Source organism: Eptesicus fuscus, chromosome 14 (genome assembly GCF_027574615.1).
Source record: "Eptesicus fuscus isolate TK198812 chromosome 14, DD_ASM_mEF_20220401, whole genome shotgun sequence".
Classification (NCBI taxonomy): Eukaryota; Metazoa; Chordata; class Mammalia; order Chiroptera; family Vespertilionidae; genus Eptesicus; species Eptesicus fuscus.
In genome coordinates, this window is record NC_072486.1 from 78,726,719 (window position 1) to 78,745,188 (window position 18,470).

At 60.3% G+C, this 18,470-nt stretch overlaps 1 protein-coding gene across 2 annotated transcripts; it reads left to right on the plus strand.

Annotated features, from left to right (window-relative positions):
- The first annotated feature begins 355 nt into the window (after positions 1–355).
- NOS3 (nitric oxide synthase 3) lies at positions 356–18,174 on the plus strand. Of its 2 annotated transcripts, none has more exons than XM_008158793.3 (26): positions 356–516; positions 1,730–1,832; positions 2,129–2,277; positions 2,460–2,622; positions 3,879–3,970; positions 4,046–4,187; positions 4,404–4,543; positions 4,653–4,827; positions 5,442–5,543; positions 6,081–6,275; positions 6,382–6,455; positions 6,627–6,771; positions 6,973–7,077; positions 10,484–10,551; positions 10,961–11,077; positions 11,175–11,349; positions 13,007–13,139; positions 13,257–13,335; positions 13,452–13,639; positions 14,124–14,296; positions 14,536–14,746; positions 14,838–14,925; positions 15,825–15,946; positions 16,654–16,802; positions 17,081–17,275; positions 17,370–18,174. In XM_008158793.3, the coding sequence occupies exons 1-26, from the start codon at positions 356–358 to the stop codon at positions 17,529–17,531; spliced, it is 3,606 nt and encodes a 1,201-aa protein (XP_008157015.2). In that variant the 3' UTR covers positions 17,532–18,174. The 2 variants fall into 2 exon arrangements, with proteins under 2 accessions (XP_008157015.2, XP_054582045.1); XM_054726070.1 differs by having other exon boundaries at positions 356–511; positions 1,710–1,832.
- Positions 18,175–18,470: the final 296 nt, after the last annotated feature.

Genomic DNA, 18,470 nt, shown 5'->3' on the forward strand with positions numbered 1-18,470 from the left:
GGGGGAAGGTCTCCATGGTCAGGCACCACTGAAGAGCCTTTCTGACCCTCTGGTTGGCCGCTCTGCCGTCCCCTGGCCCTGCACCCCGGCTCCTGCACTCCAGCCCCAGAACACCGCGGGACACCTGGGTTCCCACTTATCAGCCTAGTCCTTGGAGCGGAACCCAGGCGTCCGCTCCCCACCCTGTGGGCGGGCGGGCATGGAGCCCGAGGCTTTAGAGCCTCCCAGCTGCCTTGTTCCTGTCCCATTGTGTGTGGACAGGGGCGGGGCGAGGGCCAGCACCGGGGAGCCCCCTCCCCTTCCTAAGGAAAAGGCCGGGCTCTGCTCAGAGACGCAGAGCTGAAGCGAGGTCGACATGGGCAACTTGAAGAGCGTGGGCCAGGAGCCTGGGCCGCCCTGCGGCCTGGGGCTGGGGCTGGGCCTCAGCCTGTGTGGCAAGCAAGGCCCAGCCGCCCCTGCGGCATCGGAGCCCAGCTGGACACCAGCACCCGCACCCCTGCCTGCGCCAGACCCCAGGTGAGCCAGGAGCAGGTGACAGGAGAGCCAGAACACAGGGCTTGGGAGGGCTGGACCTGCAACCCAGCCAGGAGGGCCGGGTTGCCAGGGCAAAAGGGCTGTCAGTGTGGACAGAACAGGACCATCAGGGTTAGGGCGTGAGGGGCACTCAAACAGGAGACCAGGGTCAGGGACAGCAGGCAGCAGGTGAAAGTCGGAGGAAAGGGCACCAGCTCACCAGGTTTGAATGCTGCTCTGCTGCCAAGAGCTGTTTGACTTTGAGCAAGTTACTTAACCTCTCTGAGCCTTCGTCCTATAAAATGGAGATACAGCGTACCTACTCCACGGGGCTGTTGTAAGCTTCTAGCTCAGGACACGGCTTCCACAACAGGATGGTTATTTAACAGAAGAAAGTTGCTGGGGGGATGGTTACAGGAGACCAAGGAGACGGGTCTCAGGGAAAGGGAGAGCCGGGGCACAGGTCCCCGGGGTGGGAGGCTGAGAAGGTCTTTTTCCCCTGCTCCAGGCCCCTCCTCCTAGTGGCCATCGACCTCAAAAGTAATGGGGCAGCCCCAGCCCCCAGAAGGGGCGTCCCTGGGGCAGAGGTCCCTGGAGGGAGGAAACTGGAGTCCAGGTGGGGAGCCCGCTGGCAGGGTGGCTGGGCTGCAGGCAGCTCCGAGGGAAGGTCTCCGCACAGGCGCACCGCGGCCTGAGGCCCTCCCTTCCTCCCGGGGGCTGGCCTGGCGGCTCTGGGAGGAAGTGATAAGGCCTCCGAGGCTTCCCTTCACACGATGGCTACTGTCAGGAGGGGTGTGAGTGAGGAGGGAAATCTGGGCTGAGAATCCCTGCTGGGCACCGGCCTCTACACCTTCAAGGTAGAGCTCATTGCAGCTTCGGAGGGGTGGACACCCCATGTTCAGAAGAGGTGAAGTGGGTCCAGCAGGGGGGTGAGGACCCAGCCTTGGGCCAGCAGCCCCAAGTCGGGGGGGGGGGGGGGGGGAAACCTGTGTGTGGACAAGGCCAGCGCTGCCTGTGTGGCTTCTGGCAAGATTAACTTCTCTGAGCCTCCAGTCCGGTCCCTCCTCTGTGAGTGGGAGGCAAACATTGCCTACCTCCGAGGGGCGTCGTGAGGGGAGAGACAATGTAAGAAAGCAGCAAACCAATGGGAGTGCTGGTGCTGTCGGTGGGGCCTTGGGTTCATCCAAAAGGAAACACACTCCCCTGCTCCCAACAGCCCCCCGCTGACCCGGCCCCCGGAGGGGCCCAGGTTCCCTCGAGTGAAGAACTGGGAGGTGGGGAGCATCACCTATGACACCCTGAGTGCCCAGGCACAGCAGGTAAGGGGAGTCCCCACCCAGTTGGCTAAAGTCTGGTCCCTCCTAAACTGGCCAGGAGACCAGACTGATTAGAACCCGAGGAGCTAAGGGACAGGCAGGGGACTCCCAGCCTCCAGCCCTGGCCCCAAGTCCTGCCCTCACCCAGCCCAACCTCATCCTATTTCCAGTCTCAGCCCTGAACCCACACCTCTTGGACTCAACCTCCCTCTGCCCCCCACCCCTGGTACCTGCACCCTGACCTGGCCCTGACCCGTGTGCTCCCTGCTCTCTCCCACCTCTGCTCCCCACCGACCCAGGACGGGCCCTGCACCCCACGGCGCTGCCTGGGCTCCCTGGTATTTCCCCGGAAACTGCAGAGCCGGCCCACCCAGGGCTCTCCACCCGCCGAGCAGCTGCTGAGCCAGGCCAGGGACTTCATCAACCAGTACTACAGCTCCATCAAGAGGTGTGACCCGACCTGACACCCTCAGCCCACCTGTCCTTCCCGGGTCCACTCCATCCCCATCTGATAGGCCCACACAGAGCCTGAGCTCAGCGCCACGGGCCTCCCCCAACACCCACATGGCCTTGGGGGCTCTCTCCGCGCCCCGCCCCCCAGACTTCCCTCTGCTCCCCTCTCCTCCGCAGGAGCGGCTCCCAGGCCCATGAGCAGCGTCTTCAGGAGGTGGAAGCCGAGGTGGCGGCCACAGGCACCTACCAGCTCCGGGAGAGTGAGCTGGTGTTCGGGGCCAAGCAGGCCTGGCGCAATGCCCCACGCTGCGTGGGCCGGATCCAGTGGGGGAAGCTGCAGGTGTGGCTGACTAGCAAGCACCCAGGATGGGGAATAGGGGACACAAAAAAGGGAGAAGAGGGGTGCAGGCAGCTCCTGATGCTTCCCTGGAGGGTCCCTAGCAGTGGGAAGATCCCCACTGTTCCCTCAGAGACTGGCACCCCTGGGAACCCCGGCCCAGTTACACCCCTGCATTGCTGCAGCAGAGAAACACCAGACTCACCGTGTCCGTGAGGACAGCTGAGCAGTGGTCCCTGGGGGTTGTCAGAGCTATGGGAGCAGCCTTCTGGAAAAGCCCAGACTGCCTCTCCCATGCGGGCCTCACTGGCCCGGCCTAGTCCCCTCACCCCAAACACACTGCTCCCTTCCAGCCTTGCCCCGCCCCTCCCCCCACCCCCACCCCCTGCCCCGTGCCTCAGCCCTCCGTCACAGCCCCGCCGTGTGACTCAGAGCACGCCTGGGCTCCTGGGACAGTCTGTGGCACTCAGGGAAGCAAGCTGACCCACAGGGGAACTGAATCCCTGACCTTGGCCTCCTGACTGTAACTGACCACCAAAGAATTTGGAATAAAGCCACGTGCTTAGTCAATCCCAAAGGAGCCTCAAGTAGAATGAGGGCAGTCTGCCTGACACGTGCATAGCCCTTTAAGTGGTTCAGAGCTCTAGCTCCATTCTGAACCCATCAGAGCCTCCATATTTGACCCCACTCACTGCTGTATCCCTCCCTTGGCCCCAGGGCAGCCCCTGCCACCTCCTGCCCTGTCACTAACACAGGCTCCTCCGCCCTCAGACAGAGAAGGGGCCTCCCAGCCTCCCTGTCACTGGGGAAGGCTTCTCCTAGCACCAGAAAGCCAGCCCCTGCAGCCACCTCCCTCCCCAGCGCCCATGTGCCCAGGGAGGGCCGGTGACTGCTTGCAGTCACCTCCCTCGCTTAAGCACCGTGAATAATAGGGAGCTACCACCCCCACCTCCAGGTGGCCTCCCCGTCCCTTGGTGCCCCTCCCCAGGGCAGTGACTGGGTCCCTCCTCTGTACCAAGTGCCTCCTCCGTAGGGTGAGAGCAGGCCAGGCTATCCGGGGGGTGAAGTTCAGGGCAGGAAGGGTCAGTGTGGCTGCAAATGGTCAGGGAAGCTCCTGAGAGGAGAGAGAAATGGGCTCCCGGAGAGAAAAGTGGCCCCCAGCCTTCAGGCTGCAGACGGAGGTCGCTGCTCTCTCCTGCCGCCAGCCCTCCTCCTGGGCTGGCCTCACACCTGCCCTCTCTCCCTGCCTCGCGGCCCAGGTGTTCGATGCCCGGGACTGCAGCTCTGCGCAGGAGATGTTCACCTACATCTGTAGCCACATCAAGTATGCCACCAACCGGGGCAACCTCCGGTGAGTGTCCGAGCCTGCCAGCCCAGCCCGCCCCAGGGGCAGAGAAGTTGGGGCTGACCAGTTCTCTCCCGTCAGCTCGGCCATCACAGTGTTCCCCCAGCGCGCCCCGGGCCGGGGAGACTTCCGGATCTGGAACAGCCAACTGGTGCGCTATGCCGGCTACAGGCAGCAGGACGGCTCCGTGCGAGGGGACCCAGCCAACGTGGAGATCACTGAGGTGGGCACAGCGCGGGGGAGGGGGGCAGCCATCCAGTGAGGGCTCTGGGGTGAGGTGCGGGGTGGGGCAGTCAGAGGGGTCAGTGAAGCAGGGAGAGGGGACCTCACTAGATGAAGGATGAGTGATGCCAAAGAGGGGTCCCTGGGTGGGACAGAGAGCCAGCCCCTGAGGTCCCTGGGAGGAAGGGTGGCGATGGCTAATGAACGGCACCCACAGCTCTGCATCCAGCACGGCTGGACCCCGGGCAACGGTCGCTTCGATGTGCTGCCCCTGCTGCTCCAGGCCCCGGATGAGCCCCCAGAGCTCTTCACTGTGCCCCCCGAGCTAGTCCTCGAGGTGCCACTGGAGCACCCCACGTGAGCACAAGAGGGAATGGGCCGGTCGAGGAGGGGGCTGCCCCGAGGGTGGTCAGGCAGGCAAGTCTCCACAGGGGCCTGACCCCGTGCCCCATGCCCCATGCCCCAGGCTGGAGTGGTTCGCGGCCCTGGGCCTGCGCTGGTACGCCCTCCCGGCCGTGTCCAACATGCTGCTGGAAATCGGGGGCCTGGAGTTCCCTGCGGCCCCGTTCAGCGGCTGGTACATGAGCACAGAGATCGGCATGAGGAACCTGTGTGACCCTCACCGCTACAACATCCTGGAGGTGAGCCCCAGCTGCAGGGCGGGGGGTGGGGGGGAGGGAGGGTGCGGGCACTGGTGTCTTGCCCTGCAAACAGAGCCACAGAATGCAGCAAAGGGAGAAGCTGAGCTTGGGCAGGCCAGGCTGCCTCCTGGGCCAGAGCTGCGAGGCGTCCTGGAAGCACCAGGGCGGTGTGTGCCTGCATGCGGGAATACAGCTGACCCTTGAACACCACGGCTTTGAACTTTGAGGGTTAGTTGGGGAAACCAACGTGTAAGTGGACCGGAACCATTCGAACCCCTGTTGTTCAAGGGTTAATTGTATTAGTTATTTTTCTGGGAATAGGACCTATAGTTCTACAGCTTTCATCAAATTCTCAAAATGGACCTTGAACCCAAAATTGGAAGACCCATTTTAGAGATGAGAAATTAAGGCCCAGGGCTGGGGAGTGTCTGACCCGAGGTCTCTGCTCTGTGGTGCCCCTGCTAGCAAGGACCCGAACCAGCCCCAGACTAGGTAGTCAGGCCCCCCAGAGGGCCACCCACCCACCTCACTGCTTCCACTCCCGAGTCTGAAGCAAAGATGCTGTCCAACAACTCCCCACCCCGTGCCTACCAATGCCACGCCTCTGCTCCCAGGATGTGGCTGTCTGCATGGACCTGGACACCCGGACAACCTCGTCCCTGTGGAAAGACAAGGCAGCAGTGGAGATCAACTTGGCTGTGCTGCACAGTTACCAGGTGCGCAGGCCCAGGCTGGCCAGGAGGGCGCGAGCGCGGGCGCGGGCGTGGGTGAGGGCGAGGACAGGGCTGCCGGGGAGGGAGTCACAGGAGTTGGAGACAGTGGGAAGGAGCCCCACAGCCAGGTACCATGGGCACAGGGGCCTGCACTTCGGCACACAGCACACACTAGTCCAGGGGCAGCACTTTGGGGCGTGTGTGTGCTGGGAGCCCAGCTGGCTCGTGCATGCTCAGTAGTTCTGGTCCCCAGGCCACCCTGGGCGTTGATGTTTGTGTGACCCCCTGGATTCTGGAAACTCATTCCAGCGAGCACGCCGAGCGCAGTGCCTGCTGCGCACTTCTAAGGGGCCTGGAGAGTTTGGATAGTGGGCTTGGGATGGGGGGGAGCTGCTATTGTCTGCTGAACTTTGAGAGTGACCTTGCATGCTGCAGGTAGGGGTCGCATGCTGTTGGGAGGACACAGGATATGTCAGGTTTGGGGTGACGAGCGGTGGGGCCTGCGGGCTGAGCCTAAGCCACCCCCTCGCACTCGCCCAGCTGGCCAAGGTGACCATCGTGGACCACCACGCCGCCACCTCCTCCTTCATGAAGCACCTGGAGAATGAGCAGAAGGCCAGGGGCGGCTGCCCTGCCGACTGGGCCTGGATCGTGCCCCCCATCTCGGGCAGCCTCACCCCTGTCTTCCATCAGGAGATGGTCAACTATTTCCTGTCCCCCGCCTTCCGCTACCAGGTGCTCACCCACTGGCTGGCCCCCCAGGGTGGCTCTAACCAAGCAGCCCCCGGGCTGCTGTTTTCATTACTCACTTCCCCTCCCCCTCCCCGCCCCACCCCTGCAGCCGGATCCCTGGAAGGGGAGTGCAGCCAAGGGCGCCGGCATCACCAGGAAGAAGACATTTAAGGAAGTGGCCAAGTAGGTGCCCCAGGATTGCGGCCCTTCACCCACACCCAGGGCCAGCCAGCTGGTCTGGCAGCACCCCTCCATGCCTTCCACTCAGGGCCCCAAGACCTTGCTTGGCCCACGCGCCTGGGGAGACCCCAGCTCTGTATGCCTGGAATCCCCTCACCCCACCCTCGTCCGCAGTGCGGTGAAGATCTCTGCCTCACTCATGGGCACGGTGATGGCCAAGCGTGTGAAGGCGACGATCCTGTACGGCTCCGAGACCGGCCGGGCCCAGAGCTACGCGCAGCAGCTGGGGAGGCTCTTCCGGAAGGCTTTCGACCCCCGGGTAGGACTGAGCCTGGACAGGCAGGGATCTGGAAGGGGGCAGCCCTTCAGATATGCCCTGGAGGATGGGAGAGGGTCCCAAGGCAGGGCTCACCAGGATCCCGGGAATCCACAGGGAATCGGGGACCGAGTCGGGGCCTGCGTCTTGCCTGCCAGAGTGAGAAGGACCAGGCAGTAAGGACATCTGTCTTCCCACCCACAGGTCCTGTGCATGGATGAGTATGACGTGGTGTCCCTTGAGCACGAGACACTGGTGTTGGTGGTGACCAGCACATTTGGGAATGGGGATCCCCCAGAGAATGGAGAGGTGAGGCCTGCAGGGAAGGGAGTGAGGGGAGAATCAACACTGTGGTGGCTGGGCAAGACCCCCCCATGATGGAAAGTGGGCGTGCATGAGAGTCCCCCGGAGTGTGACCTACAAGGGCCACCCGCCAGGCCACCCTCGAGCTGCCTCACTGTGTAACTGAGTCCCGAGTGATTCCCATCCCCAGCGCAAGTGTTTAACGCGCTAAAGGCCCTTCTGTTAGGCTGCTCTGGGACACTGACAAATGAGGAAAACAGGAATACTCCATTTAATACGCAAGTTCAGCTTTTTCTTCTTAACAGAAGAAGATAGCCCTGTTCAGATGTCAACCGATTAGGTAACTTCGCTTTCCGAACAAATATTAAAAGAAACAAACAAACTTGAGCACCACCATCCAGTCGGTTATTGCTAACCATCATCTTTCAAGTGTCTCTGTCGCCATCCATTCCTGCCTTTGGCTTCTTAGCGCCTAAAGCAGGATGCTGATGTCAGCCTGCCCCCTGCCTTGCTGCCTGGGTTAGCCTTTTCAAAGAAAAACAGAACCATGAACTTTTGTTTAGTATAAAAGTATTTACACCCATGTGACTCGCAACACTACCAAGACCTAGAACAGTTCCATCACCCTAAGAAGTCCCCATGTCAATAATTCCCCCATCAACCCCCTTCCCAGTCAGCCTCCCCGCCCCCTCCCCCCGCAGGCCTCTGACTTCTGTCGCCTGGCTAGTTCCATCTGCTGGAGGAAGGCAGGAAAGGAGCAGCGTCGCTGTGCGACTGCCCCAGTGTTTCCCTCCACTCCTGTGGACGGACACTTGGGCCGGGTCCAGTGCTCAGCTATTGTGAATCAAGCTGTTATGAACATTCCTGTGCAAGGCTTTTGTGGGCTTATGTTTTCATTTCTCTTAGAAAAATACCCAGGAGTGGAATGGCTGGGTCATCGGGTAGATGTATGTTTAACTTTTTTTTTTTGACTGCCAAACGGATGGAACTACACCCTTAACTTCTGTGCATTTCTATGTATGTAAAGTGTGCCTCAAATTTTTAAAAGTGGAGCAAACCTAGGAATACACCCCACAAAAAATGGGGTTTATTCACTAAACGCACAAACAAGAATATTCATAACAGCCTTGTTCATAACCCCCACACCGGAAATAATTCGAGTGGCTGTCAACAGCAGACTGGATACGTAAATTGAGGTATATTCAACCGCCTCACAGTAAGGAGAGTGGACGGATCACAACCACACAACTACGTAGTTTAGACTCAAAACCTCACATGGAGTGAGAGAAGCCAGACACAAAAGAACGCACCCCGTGGGACTCACTCTGTATAAAGGTCAAAAAGAGGCGGCACGCACCTGTGCGGCTTTGCTCAGGACAGCGTGAGTCCCCTGGGGTCGGGCTGGTGACTGGGAGGGGGCACCAAGGTCACTTATAGGACGCTGGTGGTTTTTCTTGATGGGATGCTGATTGCACAGTCTGTTCGGTTTGTGAGCATCTAGAAAGCTGCACGTTTATGACATGTCGGATTTTCTGTCTGTGCATCGCGCTTCAACAAGCTGTTTTAAAAATCAAATTAAGGTAGGACAGGCCAGTTATGGTGAACCTGACAGACCCAAATACATCTGCAGTCGACACTGGATGCGATGGCCTGGCTGCATTTTGCTGTTTCCTGCGTGAAGGTTGAGCAGTTCTAAGCTGTTTCCGTGGCAGCGGGAATGTGGCTCGGCCTCCTGGAAGGGGTCCATGCCAGCAGGGACCCGGCAGTGCAGGGAGACCCGTGCTGCTTCCGCCTGTAGCACTGGCTGAAGCATTAGGACTCACGACGCCCAGTGCTGATGGCAGCGAGGAAAGAGCAGTCCTCTGGCTGATGCAGTCCTCCGGCTCACAATCCCACTCCCAGGCCCACCCTACTGAAACAGGCAGAAGAGGAGGCAGTATCTGAGCGTCTGAGGCTTGGTCATAGACCACCCAGATTCCTCGGTCAGAGGGGGGTCTCCTATGTGAAAGGTACATATCATGGGAGACAGCATAGCCATGCAGTTTTGGTGTACTGACCTGAAGGGAAGTCCATGACAGACTAGTGATAAAAAGCAGGTAAAGCCCTAGGTGGTTTGGCTCCGTGGATAGAGCGTCAGCCTGTGCACTGGAGGGTCCCGGGTTCGATTCCAGTCAAGGGCACATGCCCAGGGTTGCAGGCTCGATCCCCAGTAGGGGGCGTGTAGGAGACAGCTGATCAATGATTCTCTCTCACCGCTGATGTTTCTCTCTCTCTCTCTCCTCCCCTTCCTCTCTGAAATCAATAAAAATATATATATTTCTTAAAAAGCAGGTAAATACAGTTTAGTCCCATTTTTACTTTTAAAAAAATTATAAATGCAGGTTTGTGTGTACAGACAACAGGAAAGGGCTAGACCAGTGGTTCTCAACCTTTCTAATGCCTCGACCCTTTAATACAGTTCCTCATGTTGTGGTGACCCCCAACCATAAAATTATTTTCGTTGGTACTTCATAACTGTAATTTTGCTACTGTTAATGAATCGTAATGTAAATATCTGTGTTTTCCAATGGTCTTAGGCTCTACAGCAGCGGTTCTCAACCTGTGGGTCACTGGATGCAATGGCCTGGCCGCATTTTGCTGTTTCCTGCGTGAAGGTTGAGTAGTTCTAAGCTGTTTCCGTGGCAGCGGGAATGTGGCTCGGCCTCCTGGAAGGAGTCCATGCCAGCAGGGACCCGGCAGTGCCCACAGGTTGAGAACCGCTAGCAGGGTCGCCTAAGACCATCGGAAAACACAGATATTTACATTACGATTCATAACAGTAGCAAAATTACAGTTATGAAGTAGCAATGAAAATAATTTTATGGCCCTGACTGGTTTGGCTCAGTGAATAGAGCGTCAGCCTGTGGACTGAAGGGTCCCGGGTTCGATTCCGGTCAGGGGCATGTACCTTGGTTGCGGGCACATCCCCAGTGGGGGGCGTGCAGGAGGCAGCTGATCGATGTTCCTCTCTCATCGATGTTTCTAGCTCTCTATCCCTCTCCCTTCCTCTCTGTAAAAAAAATCAATAAAATATATTTTTTTTTTAAAGAAAATAATCTTATGGTCGGGGGTCACCACAACATGAGGAGCTGTATTAAAGGGTCCCGGCATTAGAAAGGTTGAAAACCACTGGGCTAGAGGGTCAAATGCCTTTCAAGCATTCACGTGCCTTTGGGTGAGACTTGGGGGAAGATACAGGCACAGATTTCCTCTTTTATTACTTTACACGTTTCCAGAATGTTCTCAAAAAGTCACTTTGAAAGTTTCAAAACAAATTAAAAGTTACAAATAGCAATAAGGCCCAGCCGGGTACTGTTTTAAGCTTCCGTGCACCTCAAACTGAACTAACCAGATGCCGCGCTTCCCCTCGCAGAGTTTCGCGGAGGCCCTGATGGAGATGTCGGGCCCCTACAACAGCTCCCCGCGGCCCGAACAGCACAAGTGAGTGGGGAGGGGGGGGCTGGGGGCAGGGGGGCAATGAGGCACCGGAGACAGGAAAGGAAAGCAGGTGTGAAGAGCTCCCCCTCTGTGCCTCCAACAAGCTGGCGCCCCCACCACAGCCTCCCACAGTCCCCTTCCTGTGACCTGCCCCCCTGCAGACCCCAGGACTCTAAGAGGCGTCTGTCCCTCAGAGAGGGGAAGGAGGCAGAGCAGAGCCCGAGGCCCGGAGACCCTGGGACGCTGTCCCTCGGCCTCCACCCCAAGACAGCTCCAGAGAGCAAAGCCCAGCCCCGGCAGGGCCTTTCCTGTGCCCAGTGCAGAGACCCCGAAGCTGTGCCCTGGCTGTGTCTGGGCCTGTGCCTTGTCTCCGGTCCCCTGTGTCACCCTTGTCTTTGTCCTCTCTTGCCAGGAGTTACAAAATGCGCTTCAACAGCGTCTCCTGCTCAGACCCGCTGGTGTCCTCCTGGCGGCGGAAGAGGAAGGAGTCCAGCAACACAGACAGCGCAGGGGCCCTGGGGACCCTCAGGTCTGGCGGCCTCCGGGAGGGAGGCGAGCGGGAGGGCAAGCCCCTGGGCGCAGGGGCTGGAACGGGCTGGGCTCCCGTGACGGCTCCCTGCCCCCAGGTTCTGTGTGTTCGGCCTGGGCTCCCGGGCGTACCCCCACTTCTGCGCCTTTGCTCGCGCGGTGGACACACGGCTGGAAGAGCTGGGTGGGGAGCGGCTCCTGCCTCTGGGCCAGGGCGACGAGCTGTGCGGCCAGGAGGAGGCCTTCCGCGGCTGGGCCCAGGCCGCCTTCCAGGTGAGCCCCGGGCCTGTCCCCGCATCTGACCCCCGTCACTGCTCCGGCCCCCGTTCTCACTCACTCAGACCCGGACCCCGCCCCACGGAGACCTGCAATACCAGACAGGGCCTCACTGCCACCCAGTCCTCTGTGGGCTTTGGTCCCTTCCCGTTCCTTCCAAAGTCCACCCTCATTTGGCTCAGTCCTGAGTAGTGGGTGACATGGCCCTAACCACACGGAGGCTGCTGGCCAGGACAAAAGAGGGCAGACAGGCCCTGGCAGGTGGGGGCCTGAGTGGGTGCACAAAGGGAGGGGCTTCAGGGGGGCAGGATGGAGGGAGAGGGAAAGGATCGAGAGAGGGCTGGGCAGAGGTGAGTGTAGAGCTGAGGCCAGCACAGAGAGTCAGGGAAATCCGAGGCCAGACAGGCTCGGGGCAGTGCCGGGGCTGAGTCCCAGGCCTGTGACTTTCCAAGCCAGCTCCCTGCAGAAGCGGCTCTGCCTGGTCTGGGAATCACGCCTGGACCCGAAGGAGGCTTGTTCTCCCAGTCCTGACAGTGTCTGGGCAGTGCTGGTCCCGCTGGGGTTCCCGGGCTTGAGCGCAGCAGGTGTGGGAAGAGGAGAGGAGGAGGGCGTCCCAGAGGTGGGCTGGGCAGGCCGCCCGGCACAGGAGGAGGGTTTGCTGGGGAGAAGGTCAGGCTGGAAAAACAGGCTCCGGTGGGAGGAGAAGAGGGGAATGGAAAACAAGACTGAAGAAGCTAGGCCCGGGAAGCGACCGGAGGTCAGGAATGGGACAGAGAAGGGGCACAACGTGAAGTTTCGGGACCTGGTCTAGAGGCCCAGGGTGGGCGGGAGGCGCATCCCGCTGGAAGCAGGAAGGCTCTGGCTAACGAGGGTGGTAGCAGTGGGGGGAGGAAGGAAGGGAGGGGGCCCAGGAAGGAAGGAAGAGATATAAGACTTCACACGCACAAAAGCAAGATTAACAGGGCTGGCGGTGGAGGGTGAGAAGAGAGGCAGTGACCCAGCTGGATGGGGACCTGCCATGTGGTTCGCCGGACTTGTGCCTGAGCAGAAACTGATGGAATACGAACCCTCCCAGGGCTGGGCTCCAGCGGCTCCTGCAGCCCCTGTGTGGGTGCAGGGCAGAGCAGACTGCCAGAGGCCCCTCCACGGCCTTTTAAGAGCTTTACATAAAGTATCTCGTTTCATCCTCACCGGACCCAATGAGGTGTAACCACAGGGAAACAGGAAGTTTACTGTGAGGGCAGGAGCAGAATTTGAATGCAGGTCTGAACACAGAACGGCAGACACATTCAGCGGGTGCTACCAGGTCCCAAGCACTGTGCTCCTTGGGACACGAGACTAACACTCTCCAGATTACGTCACGAGTGGCTGTGACAGAAATCTGTGCAAAGGGACAGCGAGCACCGCAGCCGAGGCAGGACGTGGCCTAAAGAACGAGGGGCCACAGCCTCAGCCTCCATTTCCGTCCCATTCTCCCTCCTGCCACTATGGCAGCCGATCCCAGTCGTCCGTGAGCCTCAGATGGTGCCCCCCGCTCCCGGACCCCTCTGCTCCCACAGTCGCAGGAAGGTGGCAACGGGGGGCCCAACAGGCCAGCCCCACCTCCCCCATCAGCCCCCCTGAGTTCCACAGCCCTCGTCACCTTGCCCCTCAGGCCTCCTGCGAGACCTTCTGCGTGGGAGAAGATGCCAAGGCCGCTGCCCGGGACATATTCAGCCCCAAACGGAGCTGGAAGCGCCAGAGGTACCGGCTAAGTGCCCAGGCCGAGGGCCTCCAACTGCTGCCAGGTGCGCCCTGACCTCCCGCTGACCCTGCTGGCCCTCTGGACCCTCCAGGGTCCCAGGACCAACTCTCAGGCACCCGCTCCCTGGCTCAGGCTTGATCTCCCCCCTCCCCTGCCCCAGGCCTGATCCATGTGCACAGGAGGAAGATGTTCCAGGCCACAGTCCTCTCAGTGGAAAACCTGCAAAGCAGCAAGTCCACGTGAGGAAGACTCCCCCCCACACCTGTCCCGGCCCCTCCTTCCCCAGACCCTAGCCTCCTCCCCCTCCCACATTTTGCCTCCCACTCCCTGTAACTGCCCCTCTCCTCACCCCCAGCCGGGCCACGATCCTGGTGCGCCTGGACACTGGAGGCCAGGAGGGGTTCCAGTACCAGCCGGGGGACCACATCGGCGTCTGTCCGCCCAACCGGCCCGGCCTTGTGGAGGCCCTGCTGAGCCGCGTGGAGGACCCACCGCCCCCAGGCGAGCCGGTGGCCGTGGAGCAGCTGGAGAAGGGCAGCCCTGGTGAGGGGGCTCGGTCTGAGGCATGGCATGGAGGGCTTGCTCCATCCCCACGGCGCCAGGTTCCCTGGCTTCAGGACCTGGCAAAAGGTTGCCACATCCGCTCAGCTGGCCGGTCCACAGAGCGAGGCTCCTCTCTGTGAACCTGTCCCCACACACCTTTAGCCGAAAGGCTGTCTCCTGCCTCGGGCTCCTCCCAAAGCTCCGCCTGGCCACTAGCCTGCTCTGTCTACCTTCCGCTGCACCCGAGCCTGGAGTTAAAATCAGTTGGGTGGGGGAGAAGTAGAGGAGCCCAGACCAACCCAATCCAACCAGGGCTCCCAAAAGAAACAACGTGGGGGCTGTCCAGACAGTTCCAACACCGCTGTTCAAGGGCAAGGTCACCGATAACACGAGGCATGGTCAGGCCCCATGTCCTCTCCAAGAAGCAATCATCACCCAAGTCTGGCTGCCCCTTCCTCAGAGCTCCCCTATGCACGACCCCCAGGTGGCCCTCCCCCCGGCTGGGTGCGGGACCCCCGGCTGCCCCCCTGCACGCTGCGCCAGGCTCTCACCTTCTTCCTGGACATCACTTCCCCGCCCAGCCCTCGCCTCCTTCGACTGCTCAGCACCCTGGCTGAAGAGCCCGGCGAACAGCAGGAGCTCGAGACCCTCAGCCAGGTGGGGGGCCACCCGGTGTGGGGAGCAGGGGCTAGTGAGGCTGGATGAGCTGAGGGGAGGGGAGCCTGCCTGGCTAGCAAGTGAAGACCCAGCTCCAGAGTTACTCATGCGTCTCGGAATGCTCAGGGTCTGAAAGAGCTGGGTACAGGGTCTCCAGAAGGCTGGGCTCGGGTGGGGCCAAAAAGTGAAGTCAGCAGGCAGGACGGGAGGTTCCAGCACACTGCACCCCACGCCCACAGGACCCCCGGCGCTACGAGGAGTGGAAGTGGTTCCGCTGCCCCACGCTACTGGAGGTGCTGGAGCAGTTTCCATCGGTGGCACTGCCTGCCCCCCTGCTCCTCACCCAGCTGCCCCTGCTCCAGCCCCGGTACTATTCCGTCAGCTCAGCACCCAGCGCCCACCCGCGGGAGATCCACCTCACAGTGGCCGTGCTGGCATACAGGACCCAGGGTGAGACTGGGAGGTGGGGCAGGGCCAGGCCCAGGGCCACATAGTCACCCTGGAATGGGCCCCTCACTGGCCCCTTCTCCTCCCAAACCAGATGGACTGGGTCCCCTGCACTATGGGGTCTGCTCCACATGGCTCAGCCAGCTCAAGGCCGGAGACCCTGTACCCTGCTTCATCAGGGGGTAAGTGAGCACTTCAGGGGATGGGGGTGGACAGACAAGAAGAGACTGTCTGTCCGAGCAGGGCAGAGAAAGTGCCACGTGGGTGGCCAGGACAGACGGAGGACTCTGTGGGGGCTGCACAGGGGGAGGCTGGAAGCGTTGGCGAGGGATGTGACTGGGAGCAGGGAAGACCCACGTCACATAAAGGGGTGGGGTGTCCAGCTAAGCCACTTCGGAACGTGGGCTAAGCTGTGGGCCTTTCGCCAATTTGGATGTAGGGTCCTGCTCTGAAGCGGCGGCTCCCAGAGGCAGGGCTGGGGTTCAGCCTGAGGGTGGGAGGCAAGCACCTAGGCACTGTGCCTGGTCAAGGACAGGCCCCTCTCCGTCCAGGAAGGGCTAGTTCAGTTACCGTGGGATCAAGGAGGACTCAGGTTACCCTTCCCTCCTGCTGTGTCAGTCTTGCCCATCTAGCAGCAAGGAGCCGAACGTCTCAGGTGGGACAATGAAGAGTTCCCAGGATGGCGCCAGCTAGGCCCAGTGACCCAACCCCATCCCGGAGGCGAAATTACAAATAAGCTGTGTCCTACTGAATACAAACTACAGGCCAATGTGGAGACTGATTGCACACTCAGGAAACTCGTAAACCACGAGATGTCCTTCCCTTCCCCTAGTTTCTGAACTCCTCAACTGAGACATCAAAATGTTCTTCAGTTCAGGTGTGAACCACAATTCCTTTCACCGGCTAGCAGAGTTCAGTTACTAACCACGGCGTGCTTGCTACGAACTAGACACGGTCACAGCACTTGACGAAGTATTCACTCGGTTGCCAACAGAGGCTGAGCTCTCCTCTCTCCACCTGCAGAAGTGGTAAGAACGGGAAGCGGGGAAGCAAGAGGCCTGACGAAATGTCTCTCCGCTAGGGCTCCGTCCTTCCGGCTGCCACCCGATCCCAGCTTGCCCTGCATCCTGGTGGGCCCAGGCACTGGCATCGCCCCCTTCCGGGGATTCTGGCAGGAGCGGCTGCACGACATTGAGAGCAAAGGTTTGGCTGGGGGCCAAGGGAATGACTGGGTCACAATCTAGGGACAAGGAGGTGGGGGCGGGAATGCAGGAACCAGGTAGGAAAGAGGGCAACGAATGGGCCAAAAGGTGAACAGAAGCTCATTAGGCCAAGGGGAGGGGAGGGCCTAGAGGCCAGGGAAGTGCCCGGTAGGTCTGGCCTCCTGGTGCTGGGCACAAAGTCGGGGTTGGATTGGATTAAGGACAAAGAGAACTGGAAGGGGATGGGGCTGAGACTCTGAAGACAGAAATGCCCCCAGGAAGACTCACCCAGGTGAGGCCAGGACCCAAGAGGTACAGGGTGTTCAGGTTGGGCACAGGGTGCCCGAGGCCTGTGGTAAGTCACAAGAAGGGGGCTGTGGCTGAGAGGAAGGTAGGAAGTGTGGGAGCTCACGGTGGGGGAAATATGGGTTGGAGCAGGGAAGGAGCCAGATAGAATCCCGGAACTGCAGCTCAGACGGTGCAAAGGACAGCAATTCTGAGTACTAAGCCCCATGTTCTAGCGCCACACACTGGCCACGGGACCCCAGGAAAGGCACCGCCTCCGGTGAACTTGGGCTTCCCTGTGAATCAGGATCAGGCAGGAAGGCTGTTTCTGCCCGAAAGGCGTGGGCTGTCAGCCGGGGCGAGAGTAGCAGCAGGAGGTGCGCCCGGGGAGGCCTCTCTCCCAACCAGCCGTGCTGCTTGCAGGGCTGCAGCCCGCCCCCATGACGTTGGTGTTTGGCTGCCGATGCTCCCAGCTTGACCACCTCTACCGCGACGAGGTGCAGGATGCCCAGCAGCGCGGGGTGTTCGGCCGCGTTCTCACCGCTTTCTCCCGGGAACCCGACAGCCCTAAGGTGCCAGCCCCCTGCGGGCACAGGGGCAACCTGAAGCTAGGGATGTGGGAAGGACCGCTGCGCACTCCGGCGGGGGCCCAGGGCCAAGCCCAGCCCCGCCCCCTCTAGTGAACACCCTCCGCTTGGCCCCTCAGCTCCCGCCCACCCCCATCATTGGCCCAAGGCCCCTTGGGGTCTCACCCACCCTCCCCAAGCCCCGCCCCTGTTTCATCCACCTCTCTAGACCTCACCCCAGTTCACTTTGGCCCGGACGGACCCCTAACCCTGCCTCCCCTCAGACCTACGTGCAGGACATCCTTCGGACAGAGCTAGCTGCTGAGGTGCACCGCGTGCTGTGCCTCGAACAGGGCCACATGTTTGTCTGCGGCGACGTCACCATGGCAACCAGCGTCCTGCAAACGGTGCAGCGCATACTGGCGACAGAGGGCGACATGGAGCTGGACGAGGCCGGCGACGTCATCGGCGTGCTGCGGGTGCGAGGGCGAGGGCGGGCGGCGTCCAGGCAGGGGCCGGGCGTGCTCGGGCCGAATCTCGCTGCCGGGTTCTGACCTGTTGTTTTCCCCGCAGGATCAGCAACGCTATCACGAGGACATTTTCGGGCTCACGCTGCGCACCCAGGAGGTGACCAGCCGCATACGCACCCAGAGTTTTTCCTTGCAGGAGCGGCATCTGCGGAGCGCAGTGCCCTGGGCTTTCGACCCGCCCGGCCCAGACACCCCTTGCCCCTGAGAGCCCTCTTCTTGCTTTCCACCCAGTTCCCGGAGAGGGGCCGCAGTCCACACTGGCGCTGCAGCTCTTCCCCCGGCCTGCCCAGGCCCGGCCACCTCTCCCTCCCTTCCCACGGCTGTGCAGAGTCTGCGGAGACTCGCCTGACACCTGGGAATGAGCGAAGTCTTTCTCCCTCTAGGCCTGGTTCCCTACCTCGGGTCTGACTAAATCTGGAAGGCCCCGCCCAGCAGTGGTATTCCAGAGCCTCCTGTCACCCTCTTCGTGTTCTTTTTAAAAAATATATATTTTTTTTATTGAGTTCAGAGAGGAAGGGAGAGAGATGGATAGAAACATCAATGATGAGAGAGAATCATTGATCAGCTGCCTCCTGCACACCCCACACTGGGGATGGAGCCCACAGCACCGGCATGTGCCCTGAGCGGGACTCAGAAGGTAACCTCCTGGTTCATAGGTTGATGCTCAGCCACTGAGCCGCCCTCTCCGTGTTCTTCAGGTGGATTTTAGATTTCCCTTTCCTCTCTCAGGAGTATCTTATCTTGAAACCTAATCTCCAAATCACTCATATTTATTATTGAAGATTCACCATAAGAGACTGGACCAGGTGTTATGAGAGCGACTGAGATGCCTAACCCAGCCCTGTGGATTAAAATTACAGAATGACAAGCTCTGTCTTTTAACTTGTGCAGACGTGGGGGTGGTAATTCTTGGAGAGCAGTCCTGTCCTACATATTCCAGGGTGACCCAGCTCTAGGAGCGAGGCTCTGTCAGTCACAGGCATTCCCGGGAGCTGCTCCCTCACTCTTGGCTGAGAAGCAGTACCGCCCTCTGCTGCCAGGAATGGGAATACTGGGGACCAAGGTCGTAAAGATGAACAGCCGTGAGCAACCTTCACCACTGGTTTCAGGCAGGATGGGGAGCCACACCCACTTCCTCAGCCGT

Bases quoted from the DNA above. Each gene is read 5' to 3' on its own strand.
- NOS3 (XM_054726070.1), top strand. From the start codon at position 356: ATGGGCAACTTGAAGAGCGTGGGCCAGGAGCCTGGGCCGCCCTGCGGC. The intron at 4,188-4,403 runs GTGGGCACAGCG...CGGCACCCACAG, and splicing joins CCAACGTGGAGATCACTGAG to CTCTGCATCCAGCACGGCTG. The intron at 15,947-16,653 runs GTTTGGCTGGGG...TGCTGCTTGCAG, and splicing joins GCACGACATTGAGAGCAAAG to GGCTGCAGCCCGCCCCCATG.